Source organism: Ursus arctos, unplaced genomic scaffold, assembly GCF_023065955.2.
Source record: "Ursus arctos isolate Adak ecotype North America unplaced genomic scaffold, UrsArc2.0 scaffold_4, whole genome shotgun sequence".
NCBI classification, from domain to species: domain Eukaryota; kingdom Metazoa; phylum Chordata; class Mammalia; order Carnivora; family Ursidae; genus Ursus; species Ursus arctos.
In genome coordinates, this window is record NW_026623056.1 from 80,938,153 (window position 1) to 80,953,244 (window position 15,092).

The following is a 15,092-nucleotide window of genomic DNA, read 5'->3' on the forward strand; positions in this document are numbered from 1 at the left end:
TTCTTCCATTGCCCAAATTATAGCTTTTATTTGGAAGTTAAGAGCACTGGGGTTATAAATTCAAAATATTTTTCCTTCACTCAGACAAATTAATTAAACCATAAAATAGTATGTAATAATATATGATAGTGTATCTTACTAAGAGTGTCATAGACAGTGTTTCTCAATCTAATGACTCAGATGACTGTTTTGTTTGTTTGTTTGTTTAATCCTATATGGCCTGTTTATAGACTGTGGAGCTATGACCTGATCAAGTGTGAAACAAAGGAGCCATACAACTGTATCTCATTTGCTGTGTACTCTAAGAGTCTACAACACCCAGAAATGGATTGACTAAAAGGCTAGGTGATAACTGATGGCCAAGCAAACTTATTTTGATGTAGACTGAATAAGTCTGTGACTTTGAAGGAAGACTTTTGCTAGAGACAGAGAGTTGCGTATAGATATAGGTGAAATCTGGATAAAACTAACATTGCAAGTAAGTTTTAATTCTCTATATCATAACTATAAAATGTTATAGAAATGGTCTTTCTACTTAAGAAATGTAATCTTTCATACCCTCATAAAGGCAGCTATGTTAATGGAAGCTCGGTAGAACTTTCAAAATACTCTGTTTCCATGAAGGGAGAAAATATAGGGCAAAGGAGGCTACGTTGTGGCACCTTGATTCAGAAGACGTTGGCCTTGGTCCTGATTCTGTTACTAGAACTTACATAACTCTACAAAATCCAATTACGTTTCTGAAGCTGTGTGTGTGTGTGTGTGTGTGTGTGTGTGTGTGTGTGTGTCTTTTTTTACCTGCAAGATGATGCATAACCCTGCTGTCGTTTAATGTCTGGTTTTGGCAAGTTTATGACACTACTATTTAATTGAATCAAACATATTTTACCAATTTCGAGACGTTTAAACAAAATATCTTAATTATATACTGTTGCCTGAATATATCATTTGATTTTAGGAAAAACCATTGGTATTTTCTTATATCTTTTTTCTTATTTCAACAATAAAATGTTCCCTCCCACTGATTTTTATCAGGGAAAATTCAGATCTATAAGAAGGCTCTGTGGATTCAGCTGTGTTTAGCATCAGTTTAAGCTAAAAAATAAATTAGTTCAAAATTATGTCGAGTTGTTTCTTTCCCTTATTGGGCTGAAAAAGTTCTTCAATATGAGAATGGTGGTAAAGAAGAATGCCATGTCTAGTTGTAAAAACGCAATAAGAATATAAGAGAGCTAACTAAAAATTTTTAGTTAAAATGTTTGAGTTAAATGATCTCACAGAAAAAAATATACCCCAATTCATTACTGACTAATAGGTCAGCTGCTCGATGCAAATGTCAAAAGAAATAATGTGCAGAAGAGTATGATACACAGGATGAGATTATTCAAATTCAAAAATTCTTGGAAAGGTGGTTTACTTTGTAATTAGACTAGTGATAAGGTTTGATCTGTTATCATTTGTGCTTAAAATAAAAAAGTCAAATAAATTTTGAATAAATGGATTTATTATGCATTGTACTGAATTGAAAAATGTGATTTGACTTATATAAAACACATATATTTGATAAATACATATAGTAAATGGCCATTGACTTTTGTTGTTGACTTTAATCTAAACATTATCTATATAAAAGCAAGAGATTGAGAAATATTAGATTACTAACCATTTGAAATATTTTTTCATTTCAGTCTAGAATTATTAGTTTTTACATCTAGTTGTATGCATATTTGTGAAGTATATGAAAAAAAAATGATTCTAAGCCAAGGAGATTGTTTCCCTCATTGACAATTGAGTAGAGTTGTCCTTTCAGTCAATCCCATATGGGTCTTGTAGATTCTCAGTGCACAGAGCAGGTAAAATAACCATTGTGTGGCTCCGTCACTTCACACTTAATCGGGTAATAGCTCCAAAGTCAATGGATGTATCCAATAGGGCTGAAAATAAAGTGTATCCCTTCCACATATTTGAGTTCCATGAACAAAGCAAAAACCATATTTTTGTTTTCAAAGTTAACATTTTCTATTATTTTATAACACTGACCATCATAAAAATATTCTCTTTTCTGATTTTGCGTACTAGTTTGGAAAACGAACATTTGGATTAACAACATGAAGTAATATTGTTCAAATATTAAAGGCAAGTCAGAGTGATCTAAAAGCTATTTCATAAGCAACATTACAAATTGTTCAAAATTCCTTTTTTTCACATCTGGACTCCCTTCCTGGTATATCACCTATCGAAAAATAGATTACATCTGCCTCCTGCCATATAGACATCTTTTCCTCCCTTTCCCCTAATCCATTATTTACCCTCTTATTCAATCAGTTTTCAAATATCACTTTACCTCAGTTCCTCTCAATCCCACCAGGGTCTGTTAAATAGGTGAAATAATGAAATATATACAATATATAAAATTTATCTTTGGCTTACCTTCATTTTTTATCCAATTCTACTTAAATTCTTCCATATATATCTTCACTCTTACCAAAATATGTTTGCTTTTGTATTTTCTCTGCCTATTGTTTTTTTATCTTATTTTATTTAAATTCAACTAATTAACATACAGTATCATTAATTTCAGATGTAGAATTCAGTTATTCATCGATTTTATATAACACCCAGTGTTCATTACATCTCTTTGCCTGTTGTAGTGTTGTTGCTTTTTTTTCTGTTTCAGAAAATAGCTAACTAGTGTCTGCTAAAATATGAAATGCTTCTTAAGATCTTAGATGCTGAGAAAAAAATGCCTAATACCCTGTGAAATTCAGTAAGAGGCAGTTAACATTGGAAATGTCTTCAGAATCTCCAAAAATGTAAGTATAATGTAAAAAGACAGGATGGAGAAAAAAACAAATTGAAGGCAAAAGGTCCTTCAGCTTACTCCAAAAAGTTAATCACCTACACCCAAGGCTGACCTGAATACTGGTTGAGCCCCACCAGGTATGCTCTTAACTTCACAGAACATCTAAATTTTTTTTTTTTAAACGTTCATGGCTTCAAATATACTGTCCAGCTTTTCTGAGCTTATCAGCAATTATCAAATGATGTATTTTCCCAGCTGGACTTGTTGACGCCTCAGCAACTACTAGCATGAAGCAGAAAATCAATAAGGAAGAGCTGAATGGGTGGATGCACTCGAAGTTTCTTACGGGTAAAGATCACGTCTTCCGCAGACATGGATATCTCTATAAATGCATCTGGGGATTTAAAGGAGGAATTGGCTCAAATAGTTTTCCTGCTTTAGAGAAACATAAAGCCATCATTTCATTTGTTTTTGTTGTTTTTGTTTGAAGCATATTGTAAAATACACAAGTCCTAAGTGTACAAGTTAGTGATATTCTGTTTTTATTCACAGACCACCTACATTGACCACTCTCAAACTCCCCAAGTTTTCTCTTGGCCCAACAGTTAGTATTACTCCCTGGAAGTCTGCCAGATCTGGACATCACAGGAACGGCATCAGACGGTATGCCCGCAACTTTTCTCTCCTAAATGATTTCGTAGATCGCTGTCTCTGTGAAATACATCATTGCTGTTGCTAACATTAGTTTTGTTGTTTTCATTACTGTAAAGTACCCCATTATATGACTAAAGCACAATTTATTTACTATTTTGCTCTGGTAAATCTGTATTTGAGAAGTTTCCTTTCTTTCTTCCTCCCTTCCTTCCTCCTTTCCTTCCCCCTTCCTTCTTTCCCCCCTTCCTTCCTTCACCCCTCCCTCCCTCTCTTCCTTCTTTCTTTCCTTCCTTCCTTCCTTCTTCCATCCTTCCCTCCTGGTGTGAATAAAGCTGCTATGTACTTTTTACTGGAGATTCTTTTTGTAGACTTAGGCATTCCTTTACTTTGGGTATACGTAAGACACACATTGCTAATTTATACTATATGTATTTAGCTTCAGTAGATCCTACCAAATAATTTTCCAACGCAGTTGCTAAATTTACAATACTGCCAGAAGTCTATGAGATTACCAGTTATTCCACATCCTTATCCACATTGACCATTTCAGCACCTTAATCTGATCATCTTTAGGGTATGTAGTGATATCTGAATATTGTTTTAATTTGGTTTTCCTGATCAATGATGACATTGAGAATTTTACATATGCTTATAAGCCACTTAGATATACTCTCTTTTGAAATGCCTGTTCAAGTATTTTATCCATTTTTAAGTAGGCTTGTTTAATATTAATCAATTAACCAATATTTTATAATTGATTAGCAGGAACTCTCTACATTTTTAGGTATTGGTATTTTGTCAGATTTATGTATTAAACTTATTTTCACCTAGTATGTGGCTTGGTATTTTTCCACTTTAAATTCTGTCTGTATATGAACATAAAGTTGTAATATAATAACAACTAATTTATTCATCCTTTTATGTTCAATGGTTTTGGTTCTGATTAAATTTTTTACCACCTCACACAATGTTATTCAATTCTTTTTGTCTCCTTTCTTCAGAACTTTTTTTATTTTCATTGATCATTCTAAAAATAACAAACAGTTGATTATTTGACTATTTCATTCTCATTCAGTCTGGCTGAATAAAGAAATCAAATGGGTTTCATTCAGTATGTTGCACTCTGCCTATTTGACTGCCAGATACTTATCAGTGCTGGGGTCGGTGAACCTGCTGTGATGTGCTCTCCCTAACGTAAGATCTAGCTTTTCCCTGGAAATAAAGATGTGTTGGAGCATCTCTGCAAATCCAGCAGAGATCCATAAAAACAGTCATTTCAAATTCTAACAATATAATATTATCCTAGGAATGTCAAACATCTGCTCCAAGTGGGGGTGTCGATTATTCTTCTTTATAGCTGCAGAAGGCCTTTCTCCAAATTCTGGAGAAACGCTATTAACCATTAAGAAAACAGAATACCTATTGTACTCTGTCAAGCTCAGTAGTATAGCCATCCAGGGAAGTCATCAAGCTGTTACTTTCCCTGATCTAGCCAGTGTAAAGCTAATATACTATAACTAGGTTGACTAAAAGTGTAGGTCTTACTATCTGGCTGAACAACTCTATTTTTATGTTTAGTAAACAAGTCTGAGTCCTTCAAATCCATCTTAAATATTGTAAATAGCATTTGAACTTAGCATTGCTTGCTAGTTATTTTTTTTTCAGATCCAGCTAAACTAGAAATTAATAGGTTCAAGATTCTAAATCAAAACTAATACCACGAAACAAAATTAGGTGGTTAATGTGGAAAGCCGATTAATTCTCATAAACTCTGTGTTTACACTGCTATGATAATCACAGGGACATGTAACTAGAACTTCAGGACTGTTTCTTTGAAAGGACACAAGAAGGGAAATGCACTTTGAAAGAGAAAGTCAGAATTCAGTTAAATAAATAAGCCATATGTTCCATTTTAAATTAGGATAATTTATTGCAAAGGGAACTGAGAAATTCCACGGTTACGAACATGCATATAGGGGATACCAGGAGATGTGAAGCAGGCCGGTAGAAAAGGATAAATATTCCTAGAATCTAAAATGCTAAATACTTTTCAGCTTGGCTCAGTGCCGGCTGATATGGCTTGGTTCAAGTTTTAGTTAACTTGGGTTAATCACTTTATGGCCTCAGATGTTGGACTTCCAGGGCAGGATTTCAGTAGAAATTAGAGAATCCATATCCTCCATAGCACAGTGGGCGGAAGCAGCTGGATCCATAGCCTCCCCAGCCCCAGCCCCAGCCCAGTCTGGGGAAGCTGCCACATCCCCAGCCACTGCCACAGCCCAGCCTGCGGAAGCTGCCACATCCCCAGCCACAGCCCAGCCTGCGGAAGCTGCCACATCCCCAGCCACTGCCGCAGCCCAGGCCACCATAGAAGTTGCCGTAGTAGCTCATGGTGTCAAGAGTGTTGAGTTTGGTTTGCTGTATTCAAGGCGAGATCCTGAATGTGAATGTCAGCGTGTGTAGAGGGATGCTTATATACCTTGGTTAGAGCATGTAATAAATCACGTGTATACCCTCCTTTTGCGTCATTTCTTAATTACCTGCTCGATACAACTCATTCATTCATTGTCCCCTGACACAGGGAGAGGCTCTCACACTCATTAAAATGTTTGAGATTGCTTTGGTGCCTAGCTAGGGTGGCCTCTAAAAGTTATTGCATCACTTTGTATGAAGGAATGAGGTATCTTCAAAGGCTGAACATACCAGACCCCAAACAGAACTCTTCATAGTTAGGCATGCCGATCATATCTGATGGTGGTGTGTTTCTCAATGAAATATTTCTTCATCTCTGTTTTGTTTTGTTTTGTTTTGTTTAGGTTTCTGTGCTTCATTTACAAATTAAATCAAAGAAATGGGTCAAAGTCAAAGCTCTATCATCTATTAAAGCATCTTATTCCTCAATCTAAAAAGTGAGTTATTTACCCCTTTCAAAGATAAGGAAGTGGAAACATTTGAAAGCCAAGAAGGATCAGCTTGACTGTTGTGATACCAGTAAGGAATTTTGGAAAATAAATAAATAAATAAAGGATCTATGTTTTCTTTGATCTTAGAACGTTGGCCACATAACCGATATAGTTTTTACTTTTCATATTATTTTGAAAAAAAAAACATTTTTTGCTTGTCATAATTGATGAACCAATATTGATATATAATTATTAACTAAAATCCATAGTTTACATTGCATTCTTTGTGTTGTACAGTTCTGTGGGCTTTGACAAGCATGGGATAAAATTGTTCACAAACTGAAAGCAAGTCACAGCAATCAAAAATTTCAAAGTAGCTTTTAAAGCTGACTGAACGTTATCCTCCAAAATTCTAACCTTCTTCTTTAGTATGAAATCTATCCAAATTGCTTCCCAAAATGCAGACTTTGGGGCACCTGGGTGGCTCAGTCAGTGAGGCGTCTGCCTTTGGCTCAGGTCATGATCCCAGGGTCCTGTGATCAAGCCCCATGTTGGGCTCCCTGCTCTGGTGGGGAGCCTGTTTCTCCCTCTCCCCCTGCTTGTGCTTGCTCTCTCTCTCTCTCTGTCAAATAAATAAATAATTCTTTTTAAAAATGCAGATTATATCTCCTCTCTATTTTTACGTTCGCTATTTCCTTTCATTTCTTCACCCACGTATCTAATATTGTATTTAATCTCTTCTTTTCTAATTAATAGACCATTTTTAGTACACTTTTAAGTTTCAGAAAAATTGAGCAGAAAGTACAGAGTTTCTATACCCTCCACACACACACACACACACACACACACACACACACACACACATTTCCTCCTATTATTAAACATCTTCAATTAGTATGGTCTATTGATTACGATTAATGAACCAGTTTGGTATGTTACTATTAGTTGAAATTGATAGTTTAGGTGAGGGTTCACTCCTTGTGTTGTACTATTCTATGGGTTTTAACAAACACATGATGTCATGTAACCACCATTAAACCACCCTAAAAATCCTCTGTACTCCACCCATTCTTCCCTCCCTTCCCCCAAATTCTTGCAACCACTAACCTTACTGTCTTCATAGTTTCACCTTTGCCAGAATGTCATAGTTGGAATTTTACAGCGTGTAGCTTTTTCACATTGATTTCTTTCACTTAGCAACAAGCTTTCATGATTCCTCCACATCCTTTGCGCCTTGACAGCTCCTTTCTTTGTATCACTGGATAATACTCCATTGTCTGAAGGTACCATGTTTGTTTATCCATTCCCCAATAGAAGGAACCTTGATTGCTTCCAAGTTTGGGCAATAAAGAATACAACTTTAATAAACATCTGTATTCAGGTCTTTGTGTGGATATAAGTTTTCAACTCATTTGGGTAAAACCAGGGAGAGTTATTGCTGAATCTTACGTGTAAGACTATGTTTGGCTTTGTACAAAACTGGCAGACTGTCTGTCTTCCAAAGTGGCCGAGCCATTTTGCATGTGATCAGTAATAAATGAGAGCTGCAGTTGCTGCCCAACGTGTCAGCATTTGTTCTTGTCAGTGCTTTGAATTTTAGCCATTCTAATAGGTATGTTACAACTTCTTGTAGAATTTCATCGAGCCTCTGTCCCACATGAACATGAGCTGCTACGGCAGCTAGACCAAATTGTAAAGTATGTAAAATTTCTCTTTGCCACCCATCAACTTTCATTCAGTCTGTATTCAATCCATTTTCTTCCTTCCTCTTGTACCTTTACTTTTAAAAGAACAGTTTTCCACTTGTATTCCCTTTGCCTATTCTGTGCTCTCTCTCTTTTTTTTTTCCTTTCCTTCTCAGGAAATACCATACTACTCTCTACTAAGATAACAAATGTGTGTCAAAGTCTCAGCATCAAAAAGATACTCCACACCCAAGGGCTTTGTCAAATTCAGTAAGATTTCATTATACGTTGGAAATGCCTTCAGAATCTCCAAAATGTAGATATGATGTTAAAGGATAAAGGGTGGGGGGAAAAATTGAGGGTAAAAGTCACTCGGCTAACTCTAAGAAGTTAGTTTTATTGTCAACACTGACCCAAACCTGGTTAAATTCTTCCAGTGGTGCCCTTAACTTTAGGCTTGAATCTTTAAGTTCTTGAGAATTTTATATGACCTCAAATATAGTGTCCAGGTTTTCTTCATTTTTTAAATTTAATTTTATTTATTTGTCAGAGAGAGAGAGCGAGCACAAGCAGGGAGAGCAACAGGCAGAGGGAGAAGCAGGCTCGCTGCTGAGCAAGGACTCCCCCCCCGCCCCCCGCCAGGACTGGGGGATCATGACCTGAGCAGAGGGCAGACGTTTAACCCACTGAGCCACCCAGGCAACCCAGGTTTTCTTTGTTTTATAAGTAATTTTCAGGTGATGCAATTTCCCAACTGGATTTCGTTACTTTTCTTTAATATCTAGCATGTAATAGAAACACAAAAAATAAGTGCTGAAAGGATGAATGAATTCTAAAGTCTGTAAAAGTAAGCAGTGTGTTTCTCACAGGTATGGGTAACAATTCTGGCTGCATCTAACCAAGAAGGATTTAAAAGAGGAATAAGCTTGAATGGCTTTCTGACTTTAGAGCAATGTATAACCATCATATCATTTGTGTTGGTTCTTTTTTTTCAAGCATAATAATGAATTCTATATTATATATAAATTTAGGCATAAAATTTGATGAATTCTTGCAAATATGCATGTACTACCTATACCCAGCATACCTTAATGTCTAAAATGTCTCTGTTGTTCCTTTTTGATCAGTATCACTCTCTAAAAATAGCCATCCTTCTAGATTTTGACAACAGCTTCAGTAGACCTTATCAATAATTTTCCAAAATGGTGTGGGGGGAAGGCTGGATGACTCAGTCGGTTGAGCGGCCAACTCTTTGTTTTGGCTCAGGTTGTCATCTCATGGGTTATGACCTCATGGGTCATGAGATGGAGCCTGGCTTGATTGAAGGGCTCCATGATCAGCAGGGAGTCTGCTTGAATATTCTCTCCCTCTTCTCCTCTCCCTGTGCATGCCCTTTTTCTCTCTCTCAAATAAATAAATAAATCTTTAAAAAAATAATAATTTTCCAAAATGGTTGTTAGATTTGCAGTCCCATTAGCAATGTCAGAGTTGCAGTTGCTCTACATCTTGGACGATACTTGTCATTTTCAGACTACTTAGTTTGATCATTTTTGTGGGCATGTGGTAATATCTGACTATTGCTTTAATTTGTTTTTTACCTGACAAGTAATGAGATTGGGCTCCATTATATATGTCTATTGATCACTTAGATATCCTCTCTTTTGAAGTGTCTGTTTCAGTATTTTGTTCATTTTTAGTCAGTTTTTAATATTTTAGTATTGATTTGTAGGAGCTCTTTATATACTTGAATACTGGTATTTTGTCGGATCTGTGTTCTGGAAATATTTTCTTCCTGTATAAGCCTTTTTTTTTTTTTTTCACTTTAAAATGGTGTCTATATGTAAGCAGAACTTCTTAATATAATGAATGGGCCTGATTCATTAATTTAAAAAAAATTATGTTTAATGCTTTTTCTTATCTTAATTAAGAAATTCTTGGCTGCCTCACATCTTATTCTTTAATTTCCGTGTCAGCTCTCTTCAGAATTTGCTCCATTTTTATTGTTCATCCTAAATTAAAAGACAGTTGTTAATTTGAATATTTCATTCTCATTAAGTCAACAGGAAGCCATAAAAGCACAAATAAATCAAACAGGTTTAATGATGTCACATTCTGCCTATTTAACTCTGGCAGATCTTCTCTCAGTTGTGCAGCTGATGATCTTATGATGGATTTTCTCTGAACGAGAAGACAGCTTTCCCCGGGAGGAAATGTGTTCTGGAGCTCTTCTCTTAATTCCAACACAAACCAATACAACAATAAGAGGTATACTAATATGCTAAATCTACATTATACTAAGAGTGCCAGTTTCTCTAATTAGTTATATGGATCATTGTTTTTCTTTAGGTATATAAAGTTTTTCCTCAGATTCTAATGCTATTTTCCAGTTAGAGAGTAAAACAGTTTTATGCGAAATAATGTTTACTCATTGAAACTAAAGAGTACAGTCCCCTAATGGTGACACTAAAGTATCTTTACGTTGATCTGTTCGCAGTGAAGCTACAACACTTCTCCTGAATTGACTGAAAGGACACAATCTAGCTGAGCAAATTCATCCATGCATTCAGTAAACAAGTCTGAGATTTTTAAATGCATTATAATAGGTTTTTAAAGTAGAGTTTGCATTTAGCCTTTTTCTAGTTCTCTTTACTCAGATATAGCTAAATTAGAAATTAGTATAGTTCAAGATTCTACATCAGAATGTTTACAAATCAAAAGAAATGGATGTGGTCAATCAGCTGTGATTACTAAGCCCTTCAAACGTGCGTGACCAGAGCAAGACGCTGTATTTGAGAGCACTCAGGAGGGAAGTACGCAATCAGCGTGCTAGTAGGCATGGTGAAGTAGATGCCCGTCTTCAGCAAGAACTGCTCCAGTCTTACGCTCTATTTCTCATGCCATTCTTGATCCTTAGCAATTCATTTCACTTTTTGGAGTCCTTTCCCATCCTAGATGGCATTACGGTAAGCTTTACAGGGCCCCTGCCAGCTTCATAATTCCACTGGTTTTATTACATTTGGTTAACTCAAACAGAAAATATTCACTTTTGTCTTACTACCTAAATATGTAAAATTGGGAGGGAGGGAGAAATAATGATATTTTATTCTGTATTTTTCATGGCAAATAACTTATTTGAAGTACTAACATGAAATAGTCACTCTTTGAAGGTCAGCATTACAGGACACTCGTTATAATGTGTAAAGCTTCAGGTCAGCCATAGCCTTAATACAGATTACTTCACAAGTGATGACAGTGATTTTTAAATTTCCATTATGAATAGTAAAATATTTCAGTGTGCTAACAATATCGAAGAAGAATGCCATGTCCAGCCATGGAGGACCTTGGGGAAAATATGATAGAGTTTCACACAAAAAATGTTTATTTTCACTGTGTATTTTATTCTATGACTACTTTTTCTTATTACTAAAATGGCTAAATAAAAATAAATTTTGAACAAAACAAAAAGGTACTTATTCTTCATGTTGGCCTCACTTCAGACATGAGAATATGTAAAGTTAATAGTTCAGTACTAACTTCATATACCAATGTTATCTGACTAAATGCATTCAATAAGATTTGGTCTAGTGTTCAGAGGAAAAAATCTTCATTTCAACTGAGTGTTATGGTTAGCATATATCTATCTAGCCATATGGGTGTGCGTTTATATCTCTCCTATGACTTTGGCTTTTCATGGAGTAATTTATTTTCTTCATTGCCAATTGGGTGCAGTTACAAATAATCACTTTGATATTTTGAGTTTCATAAAAAAATTAAAGACATGTATATTGTTTTAACTTAGGATAATTTATTGCAAAGGAATAGAGAAATCCCACAGTTATAAAAGCAGAAATAAAGGACACCAGCAGACATGAAAGAGAGCACTATAAAATGATAAATAGTCTTAAAGTCTTAGATGCCAAATGTTTTTGATCGTGGCTTGGCCCTCGATGATCTTGTTTGGTTTGGTTATTGTAGTCAAATTTGGATAATCCTTTTGTGGCCTCAGATGTTGGGTTTCTGGGGCAGGATTTCAGTAGAAGCCAGAGAATCCATATCTTCCATAGCAAGATGGGCCGCAGCAGCCGTATCTGTAGCCTCCCCAACCCCAGCCACAGCCCCTTCTGCGGAAGCCACCACATCCCCAGCTGCTGCCACATCCCCAGCCACGGCCACATCCCCAGCCACGGCCACATCCCCAGCCACGGCCACAGCCCAGGCCACCAAAACTTCCACAGCCATAGCGCAGGCCTCCGTAGTAGTTGCTGTAGTAGCTCATAGTGTCAGGAGGGATGAGGTCGGTTTGCTGTATTCAAGGCAAGATCCTGAGGTCAATGTCAGCATGTGTAGCAGGATGCTTATATACCCTGAGCAGAACATATGATAAATCACATGTCTACTCTCCTTTGTGTCATGCTGCATATTACCTGTAGTGTTGTAACCCATTATTCTTCTGTCTCCTGACACAGGGAGAGGCCCTCATTCCTATTAAAATACCTCGGTTTACTTAGCTTCTTATTTAGAATGGCCTTGAACCTGTTGTATAGCTTTTATGGGAAGAAATGGCTGCCTCTTCACATTTTGTACATTCCAAGCCCTAAATTGAATTGTTTATTATGAAGTATATTACATTATTTACATTTGATGACATTCCTTTTATAATTAAGCATTTTCTCTGTTCCATCATCTCCCAAGTGGATAATTCCATCTCCAGCTAAATTCACAGATATTTGTTCAATTTACAGCTGTTAAATCAATATTTTTCAAAAAGCAAATTTATTTATCAAGGTGAGGACTGAAGAAAGTGCCTCTGTTCAGAAAACATTTTTTTTAAAGTACCTGTTGATTTTTAGCATTTTAGTTATAATAACCTTTATAATAGTTTTGGCTTTAAACACTAGCTTCAGAACATTTTGGTTGCAAAACATGGAGTAATTAATTTCAGAAATTGAGGGCATAAAATCCATCTCAAAGACAGGCTTATCAGAGTAGAAGTTCAATTTCCAGTTCAAATCCTAAAAACCTCCTCCATAAAGATTCTCTTCAAAGTTTTACTAAAATTGCAGATTGCATCTGTCCCTGTTTTTGTATGCGCCAATCTCTTCCTTCTTTACCCTTCTTTAGTAATCCATATAGGATTTCTATTGTCATTCTAATTTTGGCTTTTATTCTTCTTCCCTTCCTATCAAAACCTACTAGGAACTACCAGGTAAAATTTTCAAGTTGATAATATTTCCCCTCACCTCTTCTATTGGCTTATTCTAGGAAATACTTCTTTCTGCTTCCTCTTTATATCTACCATAATATGTTTCAGTTTGTTTATGTAAGTCTATTCTTCCCATTTATTCTCAGGCAATTTCTAACTACTCTCTACTACCTTGTTAATTGCTGATTAAGGTCTCATTAAAAAAAATACAATAACTCAGGGTTTTCAGAATTTTAAAAGAGTACCTCGAAATTGGAGATATCTTCAAAGTTTTCAAAATGAAGACACAATGGTGAAATGACACAGAGCCAAGAAATGTGTGAGAACATCTGGCTTGGACTTCATAGAATCGTCTGTTAACTTGGTTGAGTTAATCAATTACGTCCAAGGTTGGCCCAAGTCTCTTGACTTGGGTCACTAAAATTTAATTTACATAATTTTTTAAAAAGATTTATTTATTTATTTGAGAGAGAGAGCACAGGGGAAGGAGCAAAGGGAGAGAGAGAGAATCCCCAAGCAGACTCCTCACAGAGTGCAGAGCCCAACTCAGGGCTCAATCCCAGGACCCTGAGATCATGACCTGAATCAAAATCAAGAGTGGGCCACTCGACCAGCTGAGCCACCAGGAGCCCCTTAATTTACATGATTTGAATATACACTTGAGTTTTTATGAGATTCCCAAGTATTTTCTCAAAGGTAAATTTCTTCAAATATTTTAATCCTAAACAGCAGAGTAGGGAATTAAATACTGTTTAGAGAACTAATGAAGAAATTATAAGTAAATTGATAGTAACTATCATGGCTACCACAATCTGTGCACCTCTCTGACTCCACCTTAGCAAGCTACTTTTTCAAAGCCAAAATATGGTTCAATATGTCATAACCCAACATATCCCAAATTTCTTTTATCCAAATATTATTTCATTATTTCTCACCCTAAACTAGAAGTAGTTGATAAGCTGAATTTTTCATTTTCAGTAAGTCTTTTCAAATACGTAGAACCATAAGTAACTTAGACAGGATTTAGAATATTCCCTTTTGTCCATATAACTCGACTGCATCATGTGAAAGTGAATAATGGCTAATTTTTGTTCGTTTGGATTTGAAAGAGATGTATCCACCTGAGATAGAGCACTAAACAACATAAATGAAAAACCTCAATATTCAAATTAGAAATAAAAATAGTTTCAAGGAATAAAATGTGATAATTTTACACAAGACCAATTATACTGCTAATAAGCAGCAAAATATCAATACTAAAGTATTATAAAATACATAGAAAAAATATTTGTCTTTTTTTTTCTAAGTGAAAAAATTATCAAAATGAAAGTACCCATTGGAAAGTGAGGAATATATATTTCTTTGTACAAGTATTTTTTTTTATGTTCAGTTGCTGGACCCAAAGTAGGTGATTTTTTTTTTCTTCTTTTCACTTTTAGGAAGTTTCCTTTGAAATGCATGTTGAATAACACTATGATAATGGGTAGGAAAGAAGAAAATGTGTTTTCACCTGGGATAAATAATGGCCTTTACATATCAATAAAGTAAACTTTTGTTATAAATTCCAAACCTTGTCCTGTAACTCAGACACAAATCAATAAAATATGAAATTGTAGATCACAAAAATGCACTATATTATACTAGGAATGTCACATATTTTTTTTCTCATTCTAATTATATTGATAATTTTTTTTCTTTGTAACTTCGTAACACCTTCCTCAGGCTGCAAATGTACTGACCTGCGTGAGAATAGAGTAATTTCAAATGAAATTTAGTTATAGGAGTCAAAGTTCTTTAAAGGCATAAGCAAACTCTATCCCCAATGTCCTCACCTATGAAAGTAC

At 35.5% G+C, this 15,092-nt stretch overlaps 1 protein-coding gene across 1 annotated transcript; it reads right to left on the reverse strand.

Moving 5' to 3' along the window:
- Positions 1-5,395: 5,395 nt before the first annotated feature.
- On the reverse strand, positions 5,396-5,889 carry LOC130542678 (keratin-associated protein 19-8-like). Its single transcript, XM_057306857.1, has one exon. It carries the CDS (start codon positions 5,846-5,848, stop codon positions 5,609-5,611), a length of 240 nt encoding a protein of 79 aa, XP_057162840.1. The 5' UTR covers positions 5,849-5,889; the 3' UTR covers positions 5,396-5,608.
- Positions 5,890-15,092: the final 9,203 nt, after the last annotated feature.

Excerpts from the sequence above, each read along its gene's own strand:
- LOC130542678 (XM_057306857.1), bottom strand. The coding sequence starts at position 5,848 with ATGAGCTACTACGGCAACTTCTATGGTGGCCTGGGCTGCGGCAGTGGC.